The sequence below is a fragment of the Peromyscus eremicus genome, chromosome 8a, assembly GCF_949786415.1.
Source record: "Peromyscus eremicus chromosome 8a, PerEre_H2_v1, whole genome shotgun sequence".
Taxonomy (NCBI): domain Eukaryota; kingdom Metazoa; phylum Chordata; class Mammalia; order Rodentia; family Cricetidae; genus Peromyscus; species Peromyscus eremicus.
In genome coordinates this window covers 51,526,878-51,540,115 of record NC_081423.1, presented here as the reverse complement: position 1 = coordinate 51,540,115, position 13,238 = coordinate 51,526,878, and the positions used below count along the sequence as shown (strand labels likewise).

General features: G+C 49.8%; 1 protein-coding gene across 1 annotated transcript in view; it reads left to right on the top strand.

Moving 5' to 3' along the window:
- Nucleotides 1-1,127: 1,127 nt before the first annotated feature.
- Nucleotides 1,128-13,238, top strand: part of Ntn1 (netrin 1) — a 141,422-nt gene continuing 129,311 nt past the window's right edge. The window contains exon 1 of the mRNA XM_059270654.1: nt 1,128-2,145. Within this exon, the coding sequence (XP_059126637.1) occupies nt 1,128-2,145 (1,018 nt within the window). The remainder of the gene's footprint in view (nt 2,146-13,238) is intronic.

Sequence of the window (13,238 nt, the reverse complement as noted above, 5' to 3'; positions counted from 1 at the left end):
GCGGGCCCTGCCCCCTCTCCGGGGTTTCCCCCGGCGCTCCTCTCGCTTTCTCTTTGTCTCTACTGTTCTCTCTCGGGCTCCCAGGTTCCCACCCGCTCGCTCTCGCCCTCTGGAGCATCCCGGGCCGGTTGGCTTTAACTTTCTTCTTTCCCGGGGTTAAAACTTTGCTCGCGAGCGGGCGGCTGCTTGCCGACGTTATTGGCCGGCGCCCCGCCCGGCGGCCCCGCCCCTGCGCTCTCCTCCGCCCCCCAACTCCCAGCGCGAGTGGCGGCGGCGGCGGCGGCGGCAGCGGCGGAGCCTTCGGGGGCGTGCGTGTGTGTGTGTGAGTGCGCGCCAGCGAGCCTGAGTGTGTGTGTGCGCCCCGGGCGCGGGCAGGGCAGCAGTCCGACCGCGGCGGGAGTCGGCCGGCCGCGTAGTCACTCGGGAGGAAGAGGCGGCGGCGTTGGCGGCCGGGGCCGGGGCTGGGGCAGCGGCGGCCGCGCTGGGCATGGAGCTGGCAAACCCGCGCTGAGACAGGACGCGCCTGCTAGCCGCCAGCGAGAGGCTCTCTGCGGTCCGGCGCGCGGGCTCCCCGGCCGGGGCCAGGCAAACTTTTCTTTCTCTTTTGCCATCACTTAGAGGTAAAGTCCCCTGCGCGGAGTCCCTACTTGGGGACGCGACTGGGGAGGGGGCATTTGAGAAGGACCCCAGGGTGGCGGGAGGGAAGGGACGCTAGCCGTGCGGGATTGGGGCACCTGGAGTCCTGCTGCACCCGAGAGACTTAGGGAGCAAGGCGGGCATGGCTGTGGATGGGCAGACGGGCGCGGGCATGCCGCTCGGTTGGCGGGGAGACTGTGGGGAGGCCGGGGAAGCCGGGAGGAAGGGGAGCGGGCTGTGCAGTCTTGGAGGCCCCCCCTCGGCCCCCCGCGCTCGCGGGCTCCCGGGACTTTGGAGGAGTGAAGCGGGCAGCTCCGGGGTTGGTGCCCCAGGGAGCCGGGCAGTCGCCCGCCACTCGGCCGAGGGTTGTAGGGCGCGGGGCAGGCTGGCTGCTGGCTGGCTGAGCGCGGCTCCCCTCTCTCCGCAGGCGCCTGGTGCGGCGGGCGGACCGACTCCTCGGCGCGGCGGGGCCGGGGCAAGCTGGCCACGGCATGATGCGCGCTGTGTGGGAGGCGCTGGCGGCGCTGGCCGCGGTGGCGTGCCTGGTGGGCGCGGTGCGCGGCGGGCCCGGGCTCAGCATGTTCGCCGGCCAGGCGGCGCAGCCGGATCCCTGCTCGGATGAGAACGGCCACCCGCGCCGCTGCATCCCGGACTTTGTCAACGCGGCCTTCGGCAAGGACGTGCGCGTGTCCAGCACCTGCGGCCGGCCCCCGGCGCGCTACTGCGTGGTGAGCGAGCGTGGCGAGGAGCGGCTGCGCTCGTGCCACCTCTGCAACTCGTCCGACCCCAAGAAAGCGCACCCGCCTGCCTTCCTCACCGACCTCAACAACCCGCACAATCTGACGTGCTGGCAGTCCGAGAACTACCTGCAGTTCCCGCACAACGTGACGCTCACGCTGTCGCTCGGCAAGAAGTTTGAGGTGACCTACGTGAGCCTGCAGTTCTGCTCGCCGCGGCCGGAGTCTATGGCCATCTACAAGTCCATGGACTATGGGCGCACGTGGGTGCCCTTCCAGTTCTATTCCACGCAGTGCCGGAAGATGTACAACCGGCCGCACCGCGCGCCCATCACCAAGCAGAACGAGCAGGAGGCCGTGTGCACCGACTCGCACACCGACATGCGCCCGCTCTCCGGCGGCCTGATTGCCTTCAGCACGCTGGACGGGCGGCCCTCGGCGCACGACTTCGACAACTCGCCGGTGCTGCAGGACTGGGTCACGGCCACCGACATCCGCGTGGCCTTCAGCCGCCTGCACACGTTTGGCGACGAGAACGAAGATGACTCGGAGCTGGCGCGCGACTCCTATTTCTATGCAGTGTCTGACCTGCAGGTTGGCGGCCGCTGCAAGTGCAACGGCCACGCGGCGCGTTGCGTGCGCGACCGAGACGACAGTCTGGTGTGTGACTGCAGGCACAACACAGCCGGCCCCGAATGCGACCGTTGCAAGCCCTTCCACTACGACCGGCCCTGGCAGCGCGCCACGGCCCGCGAGGCCAACGAGTGCGTGGGTGAGTGGGGCGCCGCGGCGCCGCGGGCGGTGGGTGGAGACCCGGGCGGGGGCTCCCGGACCTCGCAGCGGCGGGTTTTCCGGAGCGCGGGCGCCAAGCGTCCGAGCATCGCGGGATTGTGGGTTGCTGGGACGTTACAGTTGCTGTGGGACGCGCGTTCCGAGACGTGTGGGACCTGGGAGGACTCAGAGCAGAGCAGTATGTCTGCTCCGGCAGCACTCGGCGTGGATGCCCGGGTGTGCATCCTCGTACCCACTTTGAAATCAAGACGCGGCTGGTGAAGTGCCACCGGAGATCGGGGGGTGGAGGGAGTGGCTTGGAGAAAATTTGCCGACAGGTCTTTCTAATCCCAGATCCAAACGGAAACACATTCACAGCCTTCCTCTCAGTTTGCTCAGTGCCTGGGGTTCACCTCCGCCCCACCCCCCTTTCCTAAGGCTGCAGCTGGGCGCGCGGTTGGGGACCAGGGACGTTCCAGAGCCAGGATCACAAATCCCTTGGGAGATGGCAAAGAACTCTTTGCAGCTTGGGACCAGTTGGGTACCCAGCAAATATCACTTTTGCACTCTGCATTTGTCTTTTTATGGTTTGATCTTTTTCTTTTTCTTTCTTTTTCTCTTTTGAACAGCGTGTTCGTGTTAGCAAAAGGCGAGTGATGTGATTTCAATTAATTACTATCTACAGATTACAAAGGAGGCCTCAGTAACTATTTTAAACTAATTCAATCCTGGTTCAAAAAAAAAAAAAAGTCCACCAGATTTTTTTGTTAGCTCCGGGGTTTGGTGAAATTGAACAGTTTTGAATTAACTAAGGACCCTTCGTCTCGATTTTTAATGGAGTTTCAACTCCTCGAAGAGCAATCTGACAAACCCGGTTGCGGGTGAATCCGCCTGGGTCAGAAAGGAAGCTAAGAAAGGATATGTTCTACGTCTAAAGTGTACAACTTTGTTGGTGCAGAAACTCCCAGGCATCATTTTTTCCAGAGAGAGAGAGAGAGAGAGAGAGAGAGAGGAGAGAGAGAGAGAGAGAGAGAGAGGGTCAGTCGACTTTTTTAGTTTTAGATGTGAATGTCTAAATCATTTATGAAAATCCTTTAGTTCATAATGTGCCATTTGGTGTGCATCTTTTGTGAACATACAGACACCCCCCCCCCCCCAACCCCAGAGTCAGCGCGAGTCTCTTCAATCGCTTCCTTAGCCCTCAGAGGCACATTGCAGAGTTTGCTGGTCCCCACAAACACACGTTTTGAAGTCTGGTTCTGATTAATTGTGTCATGTTGTTGTCGAATAGTTTGTGCCTCATGACTGTGGATGCAGACTTTTGAGCAAGCCAATGGAAAACATGTCTCGGAGGGTCGGTGCACAGAGGCCCAGGCAGGCAGGCAGGAGCCCTGGTCTGCAGACGCCAGCCCGCGCTTCTTGTTGCTCTGCAGGGCCTCCCATTTAAAAAGGCAGTGTGTCCCAGCTTTTGCAGACCTAATTGAACATCCCCTAACCTTCAAGAGACAGAAGAACTAGCTTCCAGTGTGAGACTTTTCAGGCATCTGTAAAGTAGTCACACCCAGACTTCGTGGTCTTGGAGAATAAAGTGCCTTTGATCTGTTCAGGTCCCTGGGAAATGTTAGTTTTCCCCATCTCTTCTCCTCTTTGCCTCTCCTCTCCTCTTTTCTTTTCTTCCTTTTGTGTGGAAAAACCCTTTATGGGCATTTAAAGGGATTCCCAGGGTTTTGCTATCACTTTTAGTTTGTATGTGCATATGAACGATGACTTTGTATGGTCACCAGCAGGGTTTAATTGGGTAAACGTGAGTGGATACAATGAGGTGAATAATATGGATTTGTGGCAAACATATTACCAGCTTGCAGGTTCCTTCTGTCCTTGGTATTGGTCACCACCCCTCACTCGCTTCTCTGTCACTTAGGCTGCGGGGACACAACCTGTTATTTGTTATAATGATAGTCTTAGACGTGAAATAACTTCTTCAGTTTAGGATTTTTGTCTTTCTACCAAAGCACTAACTGCACACAAATTGGATTGACCCCCCCCTCCTTTTTTTTCTGCGCCAAGTTGAGCAATCAACATATTAACTAATGTAATTAGCAAGTGGTTTTTGTTCAAAACGTTTAATTAGGCCTAGTAAGTACATAATCTACATGACAAATGATCGGCTAACAATATTTTTTCAGGGTTTTACTGAGGTTATTTTAATTCTTCGTAGTTAAAGTATCTTTAAATCTTGCCAATTATTCAGTCATTTCATAAAAGTCAAGCCGACTCAACTCTGTTGAGGTTATTTATAGTTTCCTTTTTGAATAGATGTTCTGATACCTTGTAGATAGGACTGGGAACATCAGATTGAAGTTCCCATAAAATCTTAATTGAAGTCTTAGTGATTTTTCCATCATTCTGTTAGAAAGAAAGCCAACAAGGACAATTTAGGAGTGATTTACAGTCGAAGGTCCAGCTTTTTATGAAAAGGCCCTGTAGTGGAGATATGTGAATGAATTAGTATTTGACAGGTGTTCTGAGATACTGAAAGGCACTGTGCTAGGAGAAGCATTAATAAATCCTTCAGATACTAACTTTATACCTTCAGCAAACTCAGACCCCCCCCCCCAACATAATCCCATTTTGTGAATTTCACACTCTTGACACGAGAATTGAAGCTGCCCAGACTATTAGACTAGTTACAGCCAAGGCAAAGGGTTGCATTTTTTTTTTAATTAAAAAAAAAAAACAGTCTTGACAAAAATCAAGCAGCATGACTGCACTCTTCTGGTTTTTCTTTAAGAAGTGATTAAGATTTGATTTAGAATAGGCCTAAATGAGACAGTTCCCTAGATTAGCCTCTACTCCTTCCTCAACGCGGACCCTAAGAATTTAGACTACTGAATATCCTCCATCGAGGCCAGGCCCAGAGATTCCTAAGCCGTGACTATATAGCTCATGTGTTTTCTTAGGTCAGGCCTCCGTTTCCAGTCTCGCTGCAAGGCAAGTTTCTCTACAGAGTAGATGTGAACTGTTGTAAAGGCCAATGTTTTCGATGCAATTTTGAACTTCTGCTGGACAGAAAGAGCTCTTGAAGTAATATGAACGAGAAGGCTATGTATACCCTTACATCTTGGATGGCTCTCAGCAGAATAACCGGATACTTTCTTCCGACCATATGTATCCGCAGTGTTCGCATGCTTTTCTACACATGTGCATTTACATTAACTGTGTGAAGAAGCACCCATGCATGGTGTGTGGGAGGAGGTGTACATTGGAGGGAAAATGTACGAACAGTTTTACACCACCTGGATTGCTGGGCGCTCCTTCCCCCTCTACTTCTTCTTCTTCTTTTTCTTTTTCTTTTTTTTTTTTTTTTCAAAAGAGCATCTGAAGACCATATTGTGTTTCATAAGTTACTGACATCAGTTTTAATCAATGTCCCCCTGACGTGGGAGCTGTGTTAGTATTTAGTGCCTGCTGAAGCATGATGTTTAATCTTACCGTGGGGATGTCAACGTGAGCCTCTGCTTGGTGTGTGACAGGTTGAGATTATGAAAACTCGTTTTGCGACTCAGTCTATGGCTTTGCGTTGCCTAGCTGTAACCCAAAACCCACACAAAAGGCGCCTCTGCAAGATGAGCACTGTGCTGGGCTGGCCTCCTATGGTCATGGGTACCTGCAACATAATGCTCAGAATTGTTTAAACATGGCCTTGAGAAGGGGAGCAGTCCAAACCCTGCAAGCCACCCTGGGGCTTGGGACACCCTTCTTCTTCGTCCAGCGAGGGAGGTTATGTTGGAGGGGCTGCCATGAAAAAAAAATCCAGTGCCCCTCTCAAGATCCTTGCTCTATCAGAAGGGCCAAAAATATTTGCTGGCTCCTATCTGTGAATGAGTGTATGTTTTTAATACTCATAGTAATTATTATAATTACTGTCATTATCATGATTAACTCTTGAGGGCTTGTTCTTTGCCAAGCACTCGCGTTAATTTAGTTATTTAATCGTTGTAACTCTACGAATAATGGGCACTATTATTGTCCTTATTTTAAGAGATGAGGAAACCGTGGCCTAGAGACATTGCATGGTTTACTCAAAGCCCAGAGCCGATGGCAAAGCTAGGCCCCCGCTCCGGCCTCCGGATGACGCGTCGGTTTATTGCAGGAGTTGTACTGCTTCCATATGGAATGGCTACCTGGATGACTGAGAGGATGGATAAATGCGTGTTAAGGAGGAAAGGTGGAACAACCTGTTACTTCTTGCTAGAACGGGAGGTCGCTTCCTTAGGTATGCTGGCTTACAGTATATCACACTGTTATTATATTATATTAACGCATACTTAAACATGAAGTTGCGGTTGATTTCTCCTCTGTCGTCCCTGGTAGGCCTGGTGGGAGCAGGGAACATCATAATTGAAGAGTTCTTTTTTTTTTTTTCTTGGTGTTTGTTTGCTTGTATTGACTGAACCTGTGTCTTTGTGCATGCTTGATAAGCGCCCGGTTACCAAGCTGTGTCTCTCAGCTTGTGTTTATTTGTGTGGAAGTCGGGGAACAACTTGAGTTGATTCTCTTTCTACTATGTGTTTCCTGTTGTTCGTTTGCTTCTTCAAGATGATCAGGACAGGTGGCAGGCTCCTCTACTCTCTTAGCCATGTCCTGGCTGGCCCGAATTTTTTGTTGTTGTATTTTTGCTTTTTTTTTTTTTTTTTCTTTTGACAGGATCCCTCTTTGTAGCTCTGGCTGTCCTGGAACTTACTGCGTAGACCAGGCTGGCCTCTCACTCAGAGATCCGCCTGCCTCTGTCTCCCAAGCTCTGAGAAAGGGATCCGCCACTATGTCTGGCCTAATTTTTTTTTTTTTTGAGACAGTCTCGCTAAATTGCCCACGTTGACCTTAAACTTAAAACCAAACCAAACCAACCAAATAAACAAACAACTTCTTTTTTTTTTTTTTTTTTGGAGACAGGGTTTCTCTGTGTAGCTTTGTGCCTTTCCTGGAACTCACTTGGTAGCCCAGGCTGGCCTCGAACTCACAGAGATCCGCCTGGCTCTGCCTCCCGAGTGCTGGGATTAAAGGCGTGCGCCACCACCGCCCGGCATAAACAAACAACTTTTAAAAATGTTTTATTTCTTTTTATGTCTATGAGTGTCTTGCCTGCATGTTGACAGATGCCTTTGGACCATCTGGGTGCTAGGAATTGAACCCAGGACCTCTGCAAGAACAATTGCTCTTAACCACTGAGCCATCTCTCCAGCGCCATGGCCCTGAACTTTTGATTTCCCTGCGCCAGACTCCCAGATAGCTGGGATGTCAAAACCTGCGTGTCACCACGCCCACATTATTTTAGCATCCCAGGGCTGGTCATCCTGTTGCTTCTCTGTAATAGAGTAAAAACAAAACAAAACAAAACAAAACAAAACTCTAGGAGGTGGCTGGAGGTGTTGCTGAAAAGTGGAGTTTGTTGGAGAATGCAGTGTTCCAGTTAGATGCTGTAAGGACAGTCAGCCGCATAAGGCTGTCACTGTCACTGATCTCTCTAGGCCCTAGGCAGCTGGAGTGAGGTCTCAGCTGGGGTCCTCATTAGCGCCTGAGAGAGAGAGAGAGAAAGAGAGAGAGAGAGAGAGAGAGAGAGAGAGAGAGAGAGAGAGAGAGAGAGAGAGAGAGAGAGAGAGGGAGGAGGCTGCTTCCAGCTCTGTGCAGGGAAGGGAGGCAAGAAGTCAGGGCCAACCCTCTGGGGCCAGCAGGCCTGCGTTCTCAGGCTCTGCCAAGCTCTCCTTTTAGCCCTGCCCAGACTCCTCTCTGACCTCCTCCTCCTCCTCCTGGAGAAAAATGAGATCCTCGGAAAAGTATTCGAGACTTTATGTCCAGAGTAAATATTGGAAAGGCAGTGGGTTGCAATTCAGATGTTCCCTGGAAGGAATCCCCTCGTTCGCTGCCCACAGCTGGTATCGATATTTCCTCCTTGAGATGAGTTGTGCTTTTCATTAAGTAAATTTTTTGTCTTGGGATTAAACCAACATTGTATTCTTAATAGACTTTTATGTTTACACTTCAAAAGTCCACTGGGTTGTTATTCGTGTTATCTTGATGGCTTCTACAGTGTCTGCTGTGCACACTGACTGCACCAAATAAATGGCTCTCTGGGGAACAGGATTATAAAAGAGCCTTATCTGTGGATGCACAAGGATGGATATTTTGTGAGCCAGTATTTTTTTTCCCCTTCCTTTCAGAAGCGACTACCATGCCTTGGGTTTCCGTAGCGCCTTTCTTTATGGGGAGACAAGAGGTCTTGGGTTTTTTTTTTTTTTTTTTTTTTTTAATGTCCAGGACTTACACTTAAGAGAGGAGCACACAGCATTTTGCCTGTCTTCTAGAATCCTCGGAAGGCAAGCATTGGGTTTGGGTGGCCCGGGAACCGCAGTGCAGACCCACTCCCAGGTGGTTGTCAGGTTGAGTCCTGAAGACAGACCACAAACCCCTACCGAGAACCAGGCATTGTATGAGGTACTCTCTGTGCGCTTTGTTCAATTAATCAGATTGCCACAAGGAACAGAAGCCTTTCAAAAACAGATGTTGCTGCCACCAAAGGGCAGTTTGTATACACAGGGACCAAGTGGGAACTCGTCTGCAGGGCACATCGGAGAGAGCAGGGGGGATATCAGAGGCATTTGTTTCTGAGGCTGATCACATAAAAGCCGTGTCCTATTATAGCTGACTCCCAGGGACTGGGGCTCTGAATGGAACTTGGAATAAGTGAGCTGCCCAGGCCAGTCTGCTGGACAGGGACATTTGCCTCACCGCTGTCTGCGGTCATGAGATTGGACTGCTGGGTTGGAGTGACTTTAGTTTTCCCATGTTCTTTTTCTTACTCCAAACATGTATAAACTCACAACTAGGTTTTCATTTAATTTATTTACTTTTGGTTTTTGAGATAAGGTCACCCTAGGTAGCTTGAGAAGCCTGAAACTTCTGTGTCGCCTGTGTCCCTTCTGAGTGCTGGGATTATAGGCATGAACCAACCATACCTGGACCAGAAGTGGATTTTAATTTGCTTCTGTTCTTTTTGAGTTTTTGAATTTTGTTTTTAAGTGTGTGTGTGTGTGTGTGTGTGTATACACGTGTGCCTGTAGAGACCAGAGGCATTGGATTTCCTTCGACTTGGAGTTACAGGTGGTTGTGAGCTGCTTGAGAGTGCATGCTGGGAGTTGAACTTGGGTTCTCTACAGGAGAAGTATGTGCTTTTAACCACAGAGCCATCTCTCCAGCCCCCTTAATTTGCTTTTAAAACGTTTATGGAGCTGGAGAGATGGCTCAGTGGTTAAGAGCATTTGCTATTTCCCCAGAGGACTGGTGTTTCATTTCCAGCACCCACCCCAAGTGGCTCATAGCTCTCTGTGACTCCAGCTCCAGGGGATCTGATGCCCTCTTCTGGCCTCCATGGTCATATAGTCACGTAGATAGACACACACACAGACACATAGACACAGACACAGACACAGACACACACACACATAACTTGGGAGAAGGGTAAGTTGGTAAGTTGCTTGCTACACAAATTGAGGACCTGGGTTCACATCCCTATAACCCATATAAAAAGCTGAGCATGGGAACTTGTGTTCCCAGGACCGGGGGGTGGAGACAGGAGGATCCCTAGAGTGCACTGGCCAGCCAGTCTATTAGACTTGGTAAGCTACAGGTTCAGTGAGAGACTCTGTCTAAAACACAGGTGAAGAATGATTGAGAAAGACACCCAGAATCCACCTCCGGCTTCCAGGTACATGTGCACACACCACGAAAACATGTCTGTACACATGCATATTTATAGTTTATGCTTGGGGTAGTGGTGTAATTTAGAGGGAAATTTTGATTAGCATGCACAGGTCCTGGGTTTGAGTCCTAGACCTGCAATAAACCTAAAGAGCTTTATGCAAATTTCCCCTGATGTCCAGAGCCAGAGACCCATTCACTGGTCAGTTCTTTTTATTTTATTTATTTTATTTTGGTGGGGAGAAAGATCTTGTGGGGGAGGGGTGTCAAACCTCTGGCTTTGAGCACATTAGGCAAATGTTCTACTGCTCTACATCCCTAGTGGTCAGTTTTTGTAGAAATGGCGGTCCTGGGTTGGGGCGACACTTCACTGGGTAAAGCACTTGCTGTGTAAGTCTGCTGACTTGAGGTCAGACCCCCAGAACCCACATGAAGATAGCTGCAGAAGAACAGGTCTCTGCTAATGCCCGCGCTAGGTGATAGATGGAAGGCAGAGGCAGGGAAGCCCGGCGTATAAAGTGGTGAACAAGATAGAGACATCCTACCTCCAGCAAACTGGAAGGTGAGGACTGAAAAGGTTGTCCTGTGACCTCCAGCTGCATGCTGTGGGTCGTGTGTGCCTGCACTCCGCACATGCAGCACATACATCTCTCTCTCTCTCTCTCTCTCTCTCTCTCTCTCTCTCTCTCTCTCACACACACACGCACGCACGCACACACACACACACACACACACTCATGCACAAGGAAGTATCTATCAGTCGTTTTCCATTGTCAGCTCCTGGCAGGCGCTGGCTGGGTGTAGGTTCAAACCGGCACACGTTACTGATGTCAGTTCTGTCTTCTGATGGAGAGAAGGGCCTGTGGCCGTGGACTGATGAGATGTAGGATGTCTCTTGTTGGAGCCTTTCTCTTTCTGTATAAACTACTCTCCCCAGCCTCGTTCATGATGGATGCTTATTCTGAGGCAGCCTGCTGGCACTTCAAGCATGAAAGGAAATGGCGTATGAGGGGACAGGAGTGCCACCACGAGGTGGAAAGGGGTCCTTTGCCATGACCTGTGTGAAATCCTCCCTGGAAGTTGCTGGGTCATCTCCTTTTGGTATTCATGCACTAGCTAGGTAGGTTGAAGTGAAGTCACACTGCCGTACACATAGGCTTGTGATGAAGACCTAGGAGCTAGAAGACTCCTAAGTGGAGGAGACATCTAGGTTTCACAGAAGGTTGACTTTTCAGAGTCAAAGCAAATTTGTTGGGTAAGAAACTTACAAGGCAGAAAGTAATGCCTGGTCCATCCCAACATAGGCAGAGCCTGGCTGGAAGAGTGCTCTGTGAGTGTCTGTGGAAGATGCAGAACCAGCCTGTATGAGATCTCAGATCTCTGTGTATATGGCCACATTTTAGTTGGGGGGAGGGGGCTTCCATTTCTTCCCCCTCCTGGATGTTGCTGAAGTTTTCTGGATTTTTTTTCCCCCTGAGATTCTCTTTTTCTGCCACAGATAAGATTATTAGTTGTCACGTTCAATTTTCACACATTCCAGAGGCTCCACACTTAAGTTAGACAATCTGTAGGACCACAGGCATCTTGCAAAGGGCTGGTTTCGGATAACTGAGTTCTAATTAAGGAGATGAGGTAGATCTCATAATTTCCTGAGGCCCCGTGTGTCGGGAGGCATTCCATATTTGAAGTCCCAAAGTGATGAACACTTCCTGCCTGCTAGATTGCCGTTGGCAGGCTTCTGGCTTCATCTCTTCCCGTTTGGAGTGGTTGTGCTGAGTATGGTTGTATCCTCTATCCACACGGAATATGTTCCAAGGCTCCCACTTTGGTTGTCTGTAATTGTAGATAATATTGAACCCCATGTTAATCTTTTTTCTATAACTCCCATGTCTATTCTGAAGTTCAATGTATAAACTAGGCATGAAAAGTAAGGTGCATTTATAGTGATAATAAAAGTTAAATATGCTCTCTCACCATCAAAATATTATACTGTGGGTCTTATCATCCTCAGCATGTAAGTTTTTTCCTTCTATGTTCAAAAAACTTTTCTCCCTTTAACTTAAAGGAAATGTTTCATGACATCTGGACATATCTGGATTGTGAGCATCACTTCTCTTGTACTCTGGGGCCATCGTTAAGTAAAGCAAGTACTTGAAAATGCACACTGTGGTCTTGACAGCAGACCTGATCACTGAGGTCTGGCCAAGTGATCAGCAGGTGGAATATACAGCCTGGATGCACTGGATAAAGGCCTGGTTCCCATTCTCAGCAGTATGGGACAGGACAGCTGGGGATCCCGCCATAGTACCCAGTTCAAAATGTAACAATTGCTTATTTCTGGAATCTTCCACTTAATTATTTGGTACTGAAACTCCAGAAAGCAAAACCTTGTGTGATGGGAGATGACTCTACCTAGCAAATGCACTCCCCGCCCCCCAAAAAAATCTGGAGCCAACATAGGCATTGCTAATTAATTACAGCATGCTCTCCTTCTGAGTCCAGAAATGATCTTATAGTGCCAGAACTACGTGAGATTGAAAAAAAAAAAAAACTACTTGCTATGTTTCATCATAGACTGTTTTCCTTGATCTTCCTCACTGCCCAGACCTTCAGACAAGTATCATAAGTTGGTGTTTTGGGAGTGTTTACTGTTGAGGTGGGTCTGTTTGGTCTGGGCATGTAAGGAATATAAAATAAGATACTCCTTTCATTATTGACACCATGTACATGGAAAAGGAAACATTTGTCCACATGGATGGGCCCTCTCAGAGTCAGGAGCTCTGCCCCATATCCAGGGCACAGAGGAGGCTCCGAGGGTCTCCAGGGGAAGCGGAGTTCAGGTTTGCCTCCCCTACTTGGGAGAGATTGGATGTGTGTCCGTGGAATGTTTTCCTCCTGAATTTGTTCTGATGGAGTGTTTTTATTTTCTATCATGCCAAGAATTTGAGAAACCACAGTTCCCTGAAAAGTGTGGTCTTCCCAGAATGTCAGCACCAAGCAGGTGCTCCCAGCTGCGGAGGATGTTTTTGGACAAAAGCTTGTCACTGCCCAGCTTGGGTGGGACCCAGGTGGTTAGGGCTTTCTGGAGCGTCTCCCGTAAGTTGTTCGCTCTAGTCAAGACCGAGTCTGTGTGATGTTGAGAGGCAAGCATGCTTCAGAAGCCACAGCTTCAGTCGGCTCTTTGCTCACATTCAGGCTGGTGCAGAAAGTGCTGAACAATAACTCTCCAAACCCAGCATGAAAAAGGAAACACATTGTGTTCACAGATACAGAATTTGGCATCGGAAGCATGAAAGTACCTTGGGGTTGGGCGGTCTCCCGGCAGGGCTGTTGGACACA